This window comes from Poecilia reticulata, linkage group LG22, assembly GCF_000633615.1.
Source record: "Poecilia reticulata strain Guanapo linkage group LG22, Guppy_female_1.0+MT, whole genome shotgun sequence".
In the NCBI taxonomy this organism is placed as follows: domain Eukaryota; kingdom Metazoa; phylum Chordata; class Actinopteri; order Cyprinodontiformes; family Poeciliidae; genus Poecilia; species Poecilia reticulata.
Window position 1 is genome coordinate 21,702,889 of NC_024352.1, and position 16,826 is coordinate 21,719,714.

A 16,826-nucleotide genomic window follows, 5' to 3' on the forward strand; every position below is an offset into this window, starting at 1 on the left:
GACTGGTTAACAGCTGTCAGCCACCCTATGTGCCTCAGGAGTTTACTGCGGTGTTTGTGTGACCCCCACAAAGTGTGGTCACATTTGTTGGATTAAATTGTGATTTTAGTTTAGGATTAGACCCTGTTTTGAAATATTGGAGCAATGTCACGCAATAACACAAATGCGCTGCTAGATGGCAGAAGCGAGCCCTTACGGGACTGACGGTGCAACATTTCGGTGTTGAGGAAGCTCCCCTCCATTGGATGAGAGCTACCAGCACAGCAACTCCTGTGGCTCACTCGTTTTTTTCCTGTTAAAACAGGTTGGTTCGGGTTTAAGATGAAAACTGATATGTGATAAACATGATTGTTCTGTTGAGCGTCGTGACCTTGGTCCCCGGTGTATTTGGTTTGTGTTATTTTATGTTGTCATTATAGTTAGCTAATAAGCTCTCGGTTAGCTGCTCAGAGGATTTCCTCAGATGGTACGTGAAGAAGGCGTATGTTTTATAAAGCCGTCTGTAATGTGCAATAAGAACTCTTGTGAGCCACAGCAGTGCAGCCACAGCATTAAAAACAAACAATTACAATTTTCTTGTGTGCTTTTGCCTGAGGAAGACTTATTACAGTCAAAACGTCGCGTGCACACTTTCCTTTTTCATAAAAAAGAACTCTTCTAAGTTTTGTTACAAAACATTTTGTTTTCAAAAAATTTTTTTTCCCAATTTTATTTCATTTTCATTTCATTTTTGTCTTCTAAAAAAATGTATTAAAAAAATTTAAAAAAATCATAAAAGCTTAAGTAATTCAAATATAACAATTATATATATACAGATTATATATATATATATATATATATATAAAAACACAGATATTGGACAGAATGAATATTTTTTAAGTAATAAAGCCTACCGGGGCACAAACGAATAAAAACAGACATTGAGACATGTGGCCAAAGAATGATTGGCAAGTGGTACGTTATGCGAGGAGATGCAAAGAACGTGCCCCTAACCACACACATTTTGATGGAACGTGGGGAAGGAAGGACCGTGCAGCTCCTGTTTTCTTCAGGGAACAAAATCGACCCTTTCTCCCTAACCCTACCCTATGGAATATCCTCCTTCAACTTCCCCAAAGTTGAAAACTAGGTAAGTTGAACTGGGAGAGGATTTTCCCTTTTTGGAGGAGTGCCTGGCTGGCAGGACTTAGTTCCTGCAGAGGGTCGGAAGTTGCTTGTAATCGACATAATCCCCGTTCATTATCATGCCGATACAGCTGGAAAAGGTAAGTACATTGAGGTGGAGGGCGCCTTGGACTTTCTCGGGAACCCTCTGAAGTACCTTCTCCATCCACGCCATCCCATGGTCACGGTACTTCTCGAGGTTCCTGGAATAGCTCAAGGAACGCCGCTCCACCTCTGTGCATGCTTGAAGGGTTGCTGTGGTAACCTTCGGAAGTTGCACCTTGTGCCCCTCGGACTCCAAGACGATATAGTCCCGGTTGTTCCAGAACATTCTGTGTGAGCCACAAAGATCACGAAACTATATATGGAAAGAACCTCAAGTTCTCCGCCAAGAAACCCTGAAAGAGACACTTGTGCAGATCCTTCCCAGCTTGAATGATCATTTCCCAGGCTCTGCCAAAGGTGAGCTGTGCGGGAAAGCTGTTCTTGGTGCTGAGGTCCTCGCAGAAGACCTCCCACTCTTGCATATGCATAGTTGTATGCTCTATATAGAGATTTTACTTAGCTTTGATTGTATATCTCACAATTAAACTCTGAAAGCTGTGTGGCTTTGTTAATATTCTGTCCTAGAATGCGGTTGGATGTCCTTTTTTTTGAGCATCTGCCCCTTTAGAGGTCTTTGCGTGGCCCTGATTCATACGATTTTTTAATCTGATAAAACTGATTAATCAGTAACTATGATAAACTATAATTGCAGCCCCAAATACATTAAGATTTTAAGTTTTTGATTTTAAATTTATCTTAATTTTCAAGTTTTTCCACTTCTATCTCTGTATTAACTTTTCAAATTCCGTTTCTTCTGTAACTTTATAAAAGGTTTAGGCAATAAGAGCATCTTAGCCACTTCTAATTTATAAAACCATGTTAATGTGATTAAAAAGTAATTTGTAACTACTATAAAAGGGTTAGTACTGAATTAATACTTCTGTATTTAAGTTGAGTTAAAATTAGTTTTGAAAGCGATGAAATGGTTTTGTTTTCGGTAGTTTGTGCAGGTTTTAAATTTAAGTAGTAATGGTCGTTACTAATCTGAAATTGTTGGAGTTGTTGTCCAATAACTTAATATTACTTCAAATCAGAAGAAACATGTTGCTAAAAACAAGACGGCTGCATGTAGTGATGCAGAAACCGGGAGAGAAATGGCTCAATTAAAAGAAATATGTTACTATGAGCTGTTAATTTTCAGCTTAGACATTTCTGAGTGCCTCAGGGGAAATGCTTTCCTTTATCTTTCTTTCTTTTATACCTTTTTTTCCTCCTCTATAGGTTCATGATGCCGCAGAAGCTCCAACTTTTATAAAACAACCCTGATCATGTTACTTTAAGTCTTAGAAGCTTTTTCTTTGTCCTCAGATATTTTCCAAGCACTAGAATTACGTCAGCATTTAGGAGTTTGGCTCATTGTTGAATTTTTCTGATCAACTTGGTGCAGCATGAAATAAATGCAGCCTGGCTTAAAGTGTTCTGCAGTTTACTCATTATTTATGTGTTTCTAATCTGTGTTGATGAGTTTTGGTGTATATTAAATTAATGTTTGTCTTTATTTTCAGCTGCATCTCATTCTCTGAAGAGCTTCTTTGCCATTCCGGCCATGCAGCAGCTTGCAGGCCACAGGTGAGCCACAGCATGAACGCTAAATAACTTGTTCAAACAATTTATCATAAAAAAAATTAAAATTTGGAGGTTAGCTCAGGAGGTTTGTACACAAAGTTTGGAAATGCTCGATTTGCATAATATGCTTGATTTTTAAACTGCACAATTTTGTAATAAAGCACAACCTAACATTTGATTAAAAGCCTCAATTTGGAAAATGCTAATTCATTTCTAAAAACAAAAGTGGATTCTGACTCTCCCATCACATTTGATGTGTACTTGCCATAAAAATTAAAGACCTCTCCATTCTTTGTAGGTGGGGGGAATAAATGGTAAGAAATACTTAAAACTGACTGGCTGATAAATGATTTCATGATACAAAATGTTTTACTCCTGTGATTTCAGGAGCAAGCTGGCTTTTTCCCGTGGCACGCCGAGTGACTCGATGGCTGTCGTCAACGCCTTCAGGGTGATTTTATCTCGCAATCTGATGTTTATGTTTATGTTTGTGGGACTGTTTTAAAACCCTTCTTATTTTGTTTAGGCGTGGTACTCCGCCAAAAAGAAAGGACAACTGAGACACCCAAAGGTAAATAAACTATAATATCGCTTTAACAACACCTGATGTACGATAATCAGAAAATTCAAGAAGCTTTGAAATTTGTGAGTAGAGATGCTGATTCCAGTTCAGTTCTTGTTTCTTTATAACACAGAGCGTTGATTTGTCGGATGAACACGGTTGTTGTTCTTTGCAGGATGAGCTGAGCTGGGGCAAAGAGAACTTCATTCAGATCAAGAGGATCAGAGAGGTGCAGACATTATGCAAAGTTTGGTCATTTAGGTTTTGTTTGCATTTCAAGAAAAAATGCAATTAAAATTCACATAATTGGGAAAATCAGTTTCACATGTTTTCAATTCAATCAATAATCAAACATTTGCACAAAAATTGTCAGACTTGATTCCGGTGAGAGTTGAATCTCTTTAAACTTTGGAAAAGAAACTTGTGCGGCGTTTTGGGAAAATTGTGGCCTGCGATTTTACAGGAGAATTGATTCAAAACGGCTCAACTTGATATGAACTGTGTGACGCTGTGAGAGCATCACACAACCTGTCTGTACCAGATAACTGGACATTATCTGGAAAACAAAAACAAACCATCACCCTCCTACAATTTTCTGTCTTCTTCTCCTTCACTGCTTTTGTGGTTAGTAACATCCAGATGTGGAAGCAAAAGTGTTTTCACTGCAGTTTATCAAAGTACATCCTTATTGATGCAGCTGAAAAACAACCTTATTGAAAAAATAAGATTGTTTTTCAAAATTGGCGTTTTTTGTTAATTTTTTTCTCCCTAATCAAAGATTCTCCCAGAAAACTTGCTAAGCCTGGTGGATGGGTGCTATTTTAGTCATTCGTCCAGCAGCCTGTTGTGTTTTTGAAGTAAAAAATGTTTAAAGTTGACAAAATTTTAAATGTCACCTGATAATTATATGTTATTGAACAACTGGAAGATTAATACCTGAACACCAACTATAGAGTCTTATAAAATGCAAACATTTTAGAAAGACCTAAATGAATAAGCAATGCTTAGACTGGTGGGGGCACAAGTAAAGCCTGGTGGCCTGCCAGGCTTATAATACTCTGGGAGAAATGGCATAATGTCAATTTACACAATTCTATGGTTAATGCAACGCAGCTCGTGAGACACTGGTATCATCTGCATGTAACTGTATTGTTGCAGTTAATCATTAACATGCAGGCTAAATAAAATTGGTCGCATTGAGCCTTGTGGGACTCCGGCTGAGTCACAAGGTAGATTGTGAATTTTCTATCAGTTCTGCTTGTTGGATGCATCATTGTTACCCTGATGCGCCCATCGCTCTGGAAGAAGGTAAATCTGGGCTCATTAAATCACACGACCTTCTCAAATTTTGGTTCTTCCTTGTAAGTTGAAGCCTTTTCCCCCAATTTTGCATCATTTATTGGTTTTCTAAAAGCTGCCCAGCTGTTCAGCCTCAATCTCTTGAGTTTTTATCACTTGGTGCAAGTAGAAACTTGCTGACTTTCACTAGACGAGATTTCTACTTTTGCTACGTTTAAGCGGTGGCCAGTCACATTGATTTTTTTTTTTCCAGTTTCTAATAATGCCTTGGATAGTTCTCAAAAAAAATTATCTAATTTCCGTATTATTCAGACTTTTTTTGCATGAAAGATGCCAATAATTGGACCCTGCTGAAGCACATCTTTTCCAGAGGATAAGTTTTATGACATGGTCAGGAAATGGGAAGCTCATGCCTACTTGCTTTCAGTGCATGCCTTTTGGACAGGCAGCTCATTTACTCCGTTCTCCAGGTTGCAGAGTTGTATGAGGACCTGAAGAAACGTGTGTCCCAGTTCAACATGCACGTCCTGGAAGACTCTCCGTCCCCAGACAACACGAGCATAAACAGGCAGAAGTTCATCCTGCAGGTCAGCCTTCGCTAGAGGATTTCTCTGATTCTGTGCACAACAGATGAGCTGTGGATGTGTTTCTATACCTTTATCTTTAATGTTGTGCTTTAGATCGTCATTGCCGGCGCCTTCTACCCAAACTACTTCTTCCAGCAGGAGATCGATCAAAGGCAGGCCTGCAAAGAGCTGAACGGCTTCAACCCTCGAACGACAGTCATGGTATCGAGGTTTATGTCAGAGTTATGACACCTGGGAATCGGATTTGATTTTGCTAGTTGATGCTAAGAAAAATGTGTGCAGTTATTGAGTAAAACATGATTCAACTGGTGGATTTTGTTTCTTAAAGAGGCAGTATTATGTAAAATCAACATTTTTTGAGCTGTAAATCATGTTATGTTATTCCTTCGTCAAAAACATACCTGGAGTCTTGCTTTGATTCTTTCATGCATGTTTGAGAAATCATTCAATCTCCATGACAACCATTCAGCTCCGAAAAACGCCTGGGTGGGCTTAGCCCCGCCTTCGAGCCGCAGCTCCTCCCCCAGTCAGCTCCTTCAGACTAGCCAGCAGCTATTAGCAAACTCCTGGTGGAACTGCTGAGCTACGTTTCAGTAAAACGCTGGTAAAAACGTTGCTAAAGGGTTTAGAGAGGAGCCATGTTGTGATGACTTCCTGAAGGTAGAGCTTCAGAAAGAGCAGAAGTTTTTTAAAGAGACAGAGGCCCAATTTCAAGACATCAAGTTATGTAGTGAAATTTCTTTTAATTCATATTTGATATGTAAATTTTTTTTTATAACTACTATAGGTAACATAGTTACGTGATTATGTTACACAAAATGCATACTACTGTCACTTTAATAATTTTGAGAATAACTTAATGTGACTTTATTGGTTAAGTTTTGATTGGGGGTTGTCCTGTAGGTGAGGAACCTCCCTCCATACAGCTTCCTCTATTACAAGCAGCTGCAGTCCTTGTTCCGGCTGTGTGGACAGGTGAAAACTGTCTCCTTCGACTGCTCCAGGTACAAACATCACTGGGGTTTTTCCTTCATGTGAAGTTTTGTTTTGTTGTTACGATAATCAGTGTCCTGTTTGTGTGTCATCAGAGCTTACATGGAGTTCCACCGGACCTCCAACGATTCGGGTGTGCTGCCGGAGGTGACGCTCGCCCTGCAGATGGCCCATAAGAGCTTTAAAATGGAGCTGCAGACCTATCCTTCTGAACAGATCGAGTTCTGCACAGGGAGGAGATCATTAGCTCACCTGAAATTTTCACGGTACAGCTCAGTTGTCATGCTGTCACGTTTTGACCCGAACGTGTGCAGTTTAACCTCCTGAAAGTAGCGAGGTTACTTTCAGGAGGTTAGTCTACTGGGCTGCGTTCACACTGCAGCCTGAAGTGACCCAATTAAGATTTTTTTGTCAAATCCGATTTTTTATTTATTTTTTTGCCGCCACTGTTCACATTTCCAAATATATTTGACCTGCATGTGATCTGCAGCGTGAACTGCAAACGGCCAGAAGGTGCCCCACATGCGCAGTAGAGGGCGCTACGACGTCACACATAGAGCGTGTGCTAGGGGTTGCAGAAGTAAAGATGGATGCTAATGGTGGAGTAGAGCTTACGATCGTAGCGAGCAGAGCCAGCAAATTAACAATTTAAACCTCATTACCATTTGCCATGGTTGTTGCTTTTCTCCCTGTAGTGACGTTGGTCGATTGTCGATGACGTTCAGGACCTGACCGTTAGGAACAATCAGATATCCAAGAGGCCTGAGTCGCATTCGATAAAAACCCGATCTGTTGTTCAGACTGTCATAAAAAGATAAGACAGGTGAACGCAGCCTTGGGTTAAAATTAGTTTGAATCAATTCATAACATTTCCTTAGACTTCCTGTTAGTGTTGTAGTTTGGCCGCCATCCAGCAGTGGGCACCGCTGGTCGTCCTTAAGTGGAGCCGTTGATACAGAAACAAAGATGGCGGCAGTACCAGAACAGGAAAGGGGAACGGTGCAGACAGAGTCCGGTGTGGGATGAAAACGGCCTTCATGCGGTTCTGTTTTAAAACGTAAACACTCGTCAAGGTCCTGAAGTCACCAGCTTCATTCAGCTGAGCTGCATGACGGATCCGTCTGTTTCAACGTTAAATGTTCATTAGAACTTAGTTTGTTGATCTTAGCGAATGTGTACTTGCATTATTACCTGTATATTACAGAAATATTATGATTTATCTCAGTAACTTCATGATAATTTCTTATTGTGATGGGCCTGCATATGGCGTCATGTCAGTTCGGTCCATTGTGAGAGTTTGGACTTCAAGCATCAGATTATAGTCAGGATGGGTTTTTTCTTTCCCTAAATCTGGCTTGTTTGTGCAGAATGTTTGTAACTTGTTTGTGTTTCATGGACAGGTTGACGGCTGACATCCAGAGCCAGTCTCTCTCCCTGATGGACTCGGTCTGCACCAAGCTCGACCCCGACCGGCTGCCACCCAACCGCCTGTTTGTGGTGAACATCACGGAGGTCAGTCCTCTTCTAACAGCTTCACACACCAAAATAATAAGAGGTGCTAGCAGAAATCTGGATGCATTTCTCCTAAAGTGAAGCATAAGTTTGTTTTTTGGGGGGTAATTTCATTGCAGGTGATAGATGTGGGACATTTCTGGGGGTTCCCAGCGGATGAAGCCAGCTTGGGAAAGCAGCGGCGTCTGACGGCGGAGATCAACAAATGTACATTGTCTCCTGTGACGGTGTCACTTTACCCCAACCTGCTGTGCCTGGCGCCGTACTCGGAGACCAACGAGGAAAGTCTGTACTACCGGGCCAAGATCCTGCACATGCGTGGAAACACGGTGGAGGTGAAATCAGGATCAATGTTACAGTTTTTTCTTCCTCAGACTTTTCTCTTGTGATGCTTTATGCCACAGATTCGTGACGTTCAAACCTTTTGCCCCTTGGAGGAAATATGTCAAATTTAAACTACTTGAAGACACAAAACGTATTATAAAAGTTTTAGATTCACCCAGTTAAAATAAATTTATTAAAATGTAATTAATTATTAATCCACAAAATAATAAACAGATCAGTTAACACTGTATTGATGTTAAGTCAAGCATTAGGGCTCATTTCTATCTACAGATGCATCTTTTTGTTTTCTTATGACCATTTTTTATCCAACTAATTGATTAGTTTGTATTTTTCAGACTAAGCCGCTACTTTTCCCCCACGCTCTGAACATGCGGCTTTTCTGTGGATTTCTCTTCCACCACCAGGAGGCGCTTTAGCAGGAAGTGAATCAAGGCAAACTTGGAAATCAAAAAACAAAGTGCTGATTTTCATTTAGATCAAGCACATGCTAGCAGCAGGCACGACGGAGAAATTTATTCAAACTCATATGATGCAGCTTTTAAGTTGAAGGCCATCGATCTGGCAGTACAGAGAGCCGCTGATCGTCAGCTCGGCGTGAACAAAACCAGGGTTGGAGACGCAGGGCTGCGTCCTTAATAGCAGATTTATTCAGTGAAAAACCGAGAGCGGCGGAGATACCAGTGGCTTATAGTCTGGTGCGGATTATATATGTACGTTTCCATTAAAAAAAAACAACCTTGTGGATGCGCTCTGTAGTCCAGAAAGTACTGTAATCAGATTAACTGATAACTAATAACACAGTTGGTTGCAGCTCTATATTAAACAGATATTTTGAAGTGATTCAGATGTTGTGTTTTGTCAGGAACGTTTTTCTTTAATTTTTCAGGTTTTCTTCCTGGACTTTGGCAACACAGCCCTGGTTTCCAGCAGCAGCCTCAGAGAGCTTCCCTCCGACCTGCTGGCTCAGCCCTTCCAGGTTCGCTTCTCATCCTTAAACCTCCAGGAAGCTTAAAGTGACTGCAACGCCACATCGCTGCTCCTCTTTCAGGCCCATGAGTTCCAGGTTGCTGGGATGCGGCCGTCAGCCCAGTCCATCATACTGGGAAACAAGTGGAGCAGCCGCGCCCGGGACTGCTTCGTCACCATGGTGAAGCATCAGTCGGTCATCGTGTCGCTCTACTCCATCTTGTACGGCGTCATGCGCGTGGAGCTGCTGCTCAGCAGGGAGTCGAAGAGCACCAGCGTCGTGGACATACTGGTGGAGGAGGGCCACGCCGTGAAGGCGGAGGAGAACGTAGATTCCCAGGTACCGTCAGGGCTCACAGCCATCCGGATCAGTAATCAGATTTAAAATGGATCAGGTCTTCTGCTTCTGGTCTGCTGTGCATCAGAACCAGAACCAAACCTGGAGAAGCACCATTCAGCTTCTATGCACCACAGATCTGGAACAAAGAAACACTGAGGTCCTTTAAATCCAGACTTAAAACCTACCTGGTTATAGAGTTTCGTTTGAAACGTAATCAATGAAAAATCAATCAACATTCTGATAGGTAATGATGGCACCTGACAAAATGTTTCAGTTATCGACTGAGTTCTAAGTCTTTGTATTTTTATGTTTTAATCTTTGAAATGCCTTGTTAAATTGAACTGCTCCAATATTTCTTACAGGGATGCACCGATGGCAGATTAACGACAGTTACAAAATCTGACCTGCTGATTCAGATTTCGGCTGTTACTGAGTTTTTTTCTGCCTGAATTGTTGCTAAGGGTAGCAAGAAACTGCCGAGTTGGCAACATTGGCAGGACAATAGTTGGCTACAAACATGCAGACGTGACCCGGTGGGCCGGTCCATCAGTCAGACGGTTCTCACTGCAGAGCAGGAGAGGATTATCTACCTCAGACCTTTGCTGAGGTAGATAAGATCGGCTTCAGGTTTAAATATCGACCAATCTCTGATCTCCCAAAATTACAGGAATTGGTGCACTCCTGATTTTTTATACAACGGTATTCCTTTGGTGAACTCTTGATCAATTGTAGCAAAGGAAGAACCTGCAACTGAAATATATTCGTTAGATGAACGTGTGAAAAGCTCAGTGCTTTCTGCTTGACGTAACATGAATACAGTGTTGATCTGTTTAATATTCTGATAGAAAAAGGGATTTGAACCAGTTGAAACTAAGAAGTATTTACAGATAAAGGTTTTTCATCATAAATGTTTTTTTATACAGTTTTGGATTAATTACTTTTGTTCTGTCATCAAATTGCCTTTTTTGAGTCTGTACACTTTAGTTAACGTTCAGTCGATAGAGAAGCGAAGTTTTCAGTGTTTAGCGATTCCATTTAGTGTCACAATTCGATTCAGAAAAAAGAAATTTAAACCCTTTAAAATAACTTTCCTTATATAAATAATGTTACAAGAGGAAAAGCCAGTGAATAAGTAAAACATCCATGTAAAACAATTAGGTCCAGACAGCATCAAATTCCATCAGTTCAGATTTAAACAAAAGTACATTTGTACATAATCTATAAAATTAAAACGCCAGTATTGGGTTATTTTAGAAATCTGGCTTTTTCTTAAATAAAAAAATATCAAAGAATTAAATGGAAACATCCGGTGGCAGAGTGAACTTATAAAACGATAGGCAGTATATTCACAAATAAGACAAACAACTTAAATGCATTTTAGAATATATTTTAGAGAATTTATTCATTTAAATTATTTTAATAATTGATTAGTCAATGCTAATCAACCCAGTAATTTCTACCTAAAAATAATTTCTCACTTTTGTTCACATTGACCATTCAGTCAGGTTTTGAGGAAAGTTTTACAGACTGTAACTTTTATGTGGATAGAAAGATAAAACTGTTTCCTGTCTGGTTCAGCAAAGCCATGAAGACCTGCTGTCGATGTACGACGACCTGGACAAAGGAATGTACGGCCCCAGTTCTGTGAACCGGTCCTGGAGAGCCCGCAAGGAGGAGGACGAGGAGACCGTCAACATTCTGCTCACTCAGCTGTCCAGCACCCCGAAGTCCTGCTCCAAAACAAACGTAAGACGGGTTGGTTGTCCGGAAGCTGCACCACAAACTTTAATGAGCTCAGGAAACGTGAAATCACTTCAAGTCCCCAGTGAAATGATCAACACGACCATGATTACAGATCGTACGATTAATCGTGAGGAAGCGATTAATTGATTACTAAATTAGTTAACGATTATTTCAGTGATTGACTTGAGTATATGAACTCAAAAATGACTAATTGCTGAAACATACTGAGAGCAGTAAAATAGCCAAAACTGTACAAAAATATTTACATTTTGCATTTAAGATACTAAAAAAATCTGTTCTTCCCACAACTCTTCAAGTGGAATAGTTTTAATGTAAAAATGTTTAAAAAAAATCTATTTGCCTCTTTTTCCAATATTGTGTAAAAAACCTGAATGAAAATTTTTGTCTAATAAATCGATTAACAGAATAATCAATAGCTAAAATAATTGTTAGTTCCAGCTCTACACACTGCATTTGGAAACTTCACAATTATGTTAGTTTATTTTTTGTTGAAAACAGATATAATAACTTAAAAAAAGTTAAATTTAGAAAAAGTTAGTCGCTTCAGTTACATGTGTTGTCCAGTAGGTGGCAGCATTTCACCGACTCTTTTCTCTGTGAGGGCATCAACGTCTGATAAATCTTTTCTTCTGATTATTCAGGTAAATCTGGTCGGACCTTCGAGTTCCTACCAGACAAACTTTTACAGTTTGAGCAGGAAAACCCACTACAGGTAAGAACCATGTGCTGGAAGTAAAGCTAACTTTCCTGACGTTTGCTGATGAGCGGCGTGTTGTCCTGCAGGACCGTTTCCATGGAGAAAAACAGCATCAACAGCGTGACTCTGAATGAAAACCCGCATTTCAAACATCAGAGGATGATGGTGGCCGGGATGGTGGCCATCAACACTTCAGGTTCGGAGTAAAAGCAGAACTTAATGTTAAAGATTAAACTGCATCACCTTGTCATAATTTCAATTAGGTGAAAGTGCTTGATTTATGTATAAAGACCTTGACAGTACTTGACTTTAAAATGCAATCTAACGTTTAATTTGAATTTGAAAACATCATTTACAGTTGAAACAGGATATTTCCATACAATAAAGACATATTTTCCTACTGTCTGAAGTTAAATTAGACATAACTTTTCTCGTTTCAGGTTAATTAGAATAACCTAAATTATTTCTATTTGCTAAATGCCAGAAAACTTGGCAAGAACATTTTTTTAGAGAATGTTTTACTCTTTGTATATTGTGTTAATGCATTGTTTTTATTGTTTCAATGCAATGAATATTTATTATTCCTAACTTGTGAAATTTAAATAAATATTGTCTTATTTTTTACATTGAATCTTATTGAAGGTGGGTTTTTTTTTTTGTTAAATTAGTGTTCTGAGATATTTCAAAGCATAAAATTTTATATATTTTATTTTGTTCCTGCTGTAGGATGTAGAAAACTATCACAATACATTGTTAATAACAGTAATAAATGCTAACATGTAATAGTGAATTAAAACTGTCATTTTTTTAGTTAATTTGTTTAGCTCAGTGAGGGAAATGTTTAAAAATGCTTCAGTAGTGAGTGGGCGTCACAGTGGGATAACTGTACGAGTCATTTGTCTATTGATGAAAAGGTAAAACTCATCATCTCTGTGGATGAAGACGATAAATCGGTGTTTTGCTGTCAGGTTCCCACATCTTGCTGAGCGACACGTCCATCCTGCCCGACATCCCTGGACTGCCTGGTCTGGTGATGATGCTCTTCACTCCCGCCATGGAGTTACGGTTCGTTCCCCCCTCCACGCTGCTGCAGCTAAACTTAAAACCAGGCTCAGTGAGAATGACTGCCCAGTCGTTTTAACCTTTGTGCAGCACAAACGAAGAGCGGAGCTACTACACCGGGGCGCTCTGCGGCCTGGGCTTCAACAGCCTGACGAAGGAGCCCATCCTGCCTGAGAACGACATCGAACTGGCCTTTGACGTCAAGTTTGATGTCATGGACATCATTGAGGTAACGACTGTCACCAGTAATAACAGGAACAATGTAATAAAAACGTATTTCACACTCAATCAGTAATAATTTGTTAGAGCTGAAGTGATTAATCGTGATTAATTGATTATTCAAGTAATCGTCAACTAATTTTAGTGATGGATTAACTGGAGTATACAGACTCAAAAAAGGCTTTTTGCTAAAAACAAAAAAACAGTTGAGCCAAAACTATACAGAATAAATATATACCTTTTGCATTTAATATATTAAAAGGTGTTTGGCTTTAATTCTGTTTTAGTTTAGTGGCGCAATTTTATCTCCACCTGGTTGAAATCCACTAAAAGAATGCTGTTGCCTTTTAGGCAAGAAAATGTTTATTTTCTTATCTAATACTTGAATTTGATCATTTATTTGCATATTTAATGTATTTGTAATATTGTAGAAAATCGAATCTGCAGAATATGCCAATTTCTTTATCTAATTAATCAGCAGAATTATTGATTAGTTTCAGCTATTGATTTGTTATAAATTATGTATTTTTTAGTAAATGTTTAGTTTACACACTTTAAATGTTTAATGTTGACACAAGGCGTCAACATGGATTTTCTAATCTTACTGATCTAGTTTGATTGTCAGTTTAAAGTTTTGACTTTCATAACCCCAGTTTAAGTAATGAACCATTTAAATATATTTTAATGTTTACAGCATGTTCAGCTCTTAGCCTGTGAAAACCTGATTATAAACTTGCGTCACTTGCGTCACTTGTGTGACGTGAAAAAGTTTTTGTCGCATCAATTTTGATACGGCTGATAAACAAACATGTTACGGAAAAAGTTTGTTTTTTGGGAAATTAACGTATTTCCATAAATTTATTTTCGTAATTCTAATTTGAGCAGTCTTGTGGTAAATGAAAATGCATTTTTATTCTCTTCCTGGCTGTTTTCTTTCAGATCAACGCTCTGCGGATGGCCATCAACAGCCTGCTGTGCAACGGGCCCCGCAGCAATCTGCACCTGACCCCTGAGAAGATCTGCCAGCTGCAGGACGACTGCCGGGACGGCCTGACCAGGTCCGACACTCACCAGCACAGGAAACGCTGACGCTCCAACAGAACCAGTAACACGGGTTCTGTTTGTTCTGCAGACTCTTCATCCGGTCTCCTCCGAGAGAAGCTGTCACTCCAACAAACCACGAGAACTACGGAAAGTGGGACCAGGTACAGCACAGGCGAGGCTGCAACCAACGACGATTTTAGCTATTGATTAATTTATCAATTTATTCAATCAATTATTCTGACGTTTAATCAGTTATTCTCACACTTAATAGATTATTTGTACAATCAATTTTTCTGATTAATTAATTGATCTGACAATTAATTATTCTCGTAATCGATAAGTCTGCTGATCGATAATTCTCACAATTAATCGATTATTGTGATGATTAATCGATTAGTTTGACATTTAATTGCTTGTTCTGACACCTAGTGAATTGTTCAGAAAGTCGATTGTATTTCTGATTAATTGATAATTTTGATGAATAATCTATTATTCTGCTGATTAATTGATTATTCTGACACTAACTCAATTGTTCTGACAATTAATCAATTAATCGGATAAAATAAAATCGTATTCTACTGATTTTTCATTCATAAAAATACATTAAAAGATGTCCTTTAACAATTGGTTCATAATTGTTCCAGCCGTGTGGCTGATGCTGCTGCTGCTTCGGCGGTGGTGGTTCTGATCCGTTGTCTTAAAGCTTGTCCTTGACCTGCAGGTCGACCCGTCTCTCAGAATGGACATTGCAGAGCGAGGAAGCGGCGAGGCCCGAGGCGTTCTCTTCCAGCTCCATTCTCCCATTTTGCTCAACCGTTAAACAAACCGATACAGATAATAATGAGCATCTGGTTTAGCTGTAAACTTAGTATTTTTTTGTTTAAATAAGACTTTTAGTGGCTCTGTATTTTATTTCCTGTTTACCTCAAAGAGCTGTTTTAAGTTGATGCCGATTTTGTTGCAGTAAAAATAGTTGTTTGCAACAGATGAGTCTGTCAGTCTTTATTTCAGACCGGCTCATTGTGACCCCTGACTCGAGTTAAATACGTCTATGCAGCACTCTGCTGTGTCAGTGCCAGAATCCAGAGCTTTGTATTTATAGCTCACCAAACCAAGACTCAACATGAGCTTCTCCAGAGACGCCTTAAAGCTGGTAGGAAGAACCAGTGAGGTGGATGAGGAGGTGTTACATCAAGGTACATTTATTTTCATTATTCCTGTAATTAAATACATACTGTAAGTGCAAATAGTTAGAGTCCAGGGTCTAAAGAACTACAGAGTATAGCTGAACGAAATACAAAGTTGGACAGTTATTCAAACAAGCTTAATATCACCTTGTCTTCATACTTGTACAACAGTACCTAACGTGAGCGCGTGTGTTGTTCCTTATGATTATTACAAAGAGCAAAACCCCTACGATTACCACATCTAACACGCATATCGTAAATTATCTTGTGCTTGGGAACACCGAAAGGAAATTATTATTATTTATATATTATATTGACATACTGAGAAAAACTCCGACTGCTAACTCAGAGACATGAAGCAGTATTTAACACTGGCAGCGGAGGAAGTCTGTGGGCTTTCAGCCTCTTGGGGCCAAACCATTACAAGTCGTGGTTCAACACTGCAAAGCAAAAATGTAGCGTGATTTCAAAACTGCACAAAAAATATCAAATATTATTTACCCAAGGCTCGACTTCATGCACTTCATAATAAGCAACACAAACAGGTTCTTTTTTTGTCTTTGAGTTGTGTAGTTGTCTACCTAGAAGCAGGATTATACACGTACTGTGACTGTGTGTTAGTGTTGGACTGCTATAGACAGGTGAAGGCTTCTCCAGTGGATGCTTTGGAGAACACCAAGATGACAAAGCACTACGCCCCACAGATGATGATCGGGCCCGTCAGCCGGGAGCCCGACTCGGAGCTGGACCGGACCGTCAGCTTCAAGGTGACACGGACAGGATTACTCCTCCTTCCTCTTGGCCCCGGGGATCTTCGCCTGGATCCTGGACAGAGAGATTTGGTGCATCGTTTTCAGGAAAAGCTTGAGGTGAGATTTTATTTTAACAAGTAAAATCTTATAAATACTCAATGTTGGGTTAAGACGATGAATAAAGTTGAACTGCTGCTAATTTTCGTCTGTAAAATTAAGTTTGGAGATTCTAAAAAGTATCTAATTTGATTTTGAGTGTTTTCATGCCTGATGGTTCAGTTGGGAACCAAAGTTGAAACATTTGTTACATTTTCAGCTGCTGCTTTTTTGCTTTCACTCTGCACTGAGTCAAACGAACCAAACCTGTTCCCCTCCTCGCCTGTGGGGGCGCTGCACTGAGAACCACTGAAGGAAACGACATCAAAATCTCTGAAGAATACACCAAGCACAACTTCTTCCATCACACAATATAAATAAAAATGTCAGATTTTTAGCAGTGGCAACATTTCTCTTTTGTCTTTTTGGTAAAAGACCAGGAGCCGTTTCTCCTGCTAGCGCAGAACTCATACGCTTGTTTTGGCATTACCCAGAATGCCTTGCGAATGCGTAAACAAACTGACAAAGACCAAAAAAGTGAACTCTCGTCCTACAAACTAAGTGAA

At 39.5% G+C, this 16,826-nt stretch overlaps 2 protein-coding genes across 4 annotated transcripts in view; one reads left to right on the forward strand and one right to left on the reverse strand.

The window, feature by feature from the left end:
• tdrd9 (tudor domain containing 9) overlaps positions 1-15,212 on the forward strand; it is a 41,881-nt gene extending 26,669 nt beyond the window's left edge. Inside the window, exons 16-35 of the mRNA XM_008400051.2 lie at positions 2,775-2,838; positions 3,223-3,286; positions 3,362-3,406; positions 3,573-3,626; positions 5,167-5,283; positions 5,377-5,484; positions 6,187-6,287; positions 6,372-6,542; positions 7,677-7,788; positions 7,908-8,123; positions 9,020-9,109; positions 9,182-9,439; positions 11,018-11,185; positions 11,845-11,915; positions 11,987-12,096; positions 12,869-12,965; positions 13,053-13,191; positions 14,121-14,239; positions 14,314-14,386; positions 14,947-15,212. Coding sequence (XP_008398273.1) covers positions 2,775-2,838; positions 3,223-3,286; positions 3,362-3,406; positions 3,573-3,626; positions 5,167-5,283; positions 5,377-5,484; positions 6,187-6,287; positions 6,372-6,542; positions 7,677-7,788; positions 7,908-8,123; positions 9,020-9,109; positions 9,182-9,439; positions 11,018-11,185; positions 11,845-11,915; positions 11,987-12,096; positions 12,869-12,965; positions 13,053-13,191; positions 14,121-14,239; positions 14,314-14,386; positions 14,947-15,045 — 2,276 coding nt within the window. The 3' untranslated portion in view covers positions 15,046-15,212. The remainder of the gene's footprint in view (positions 1-2,774; positions 2,839-3,222; positions 3,287-3,361; positions 3,407-3,572; positions 3,627-5,166; positions 5,284-5,376; positions 5,485-6,186; positions 6,288-6,371; positions 6,543-7,676; positions 7,789-7,907; positions 8,124-9,019; positions 9,110-9,181; positions 9,440-11,017; positions 11,186-11,844; positions 11,916-11,986; positions 12,097-12,868; positions 12,966-13,052; positions 13,192-14,120; positions 14,240-14,313; positions 14,387-14,946) is intronic.
• A 189-nt stretch (positions 15,213-15,401) lies between these two features.
• Positions 15,402-16,826, reverse strand: part of rtn1a (reticulon 1a) — a 28,301-nt gene continuing 26,876 nt past the window's right edge. For all 3 annotated transcript variants that reach the window (XM_008400045.2, XM_008400046.2, XM_008400047.2), the window contains one exon: positions 15,402-16,237. In XM_008400045.2, the coding sequence (XP_008398267.1) occupies positions 16,195-16,237 (43 nt within the window). In that variant the 3' untranslated portion in view covers positions 15,402-16,194. The remainder of the gene's footprint in view (positions 16,238-16,826) is intronic.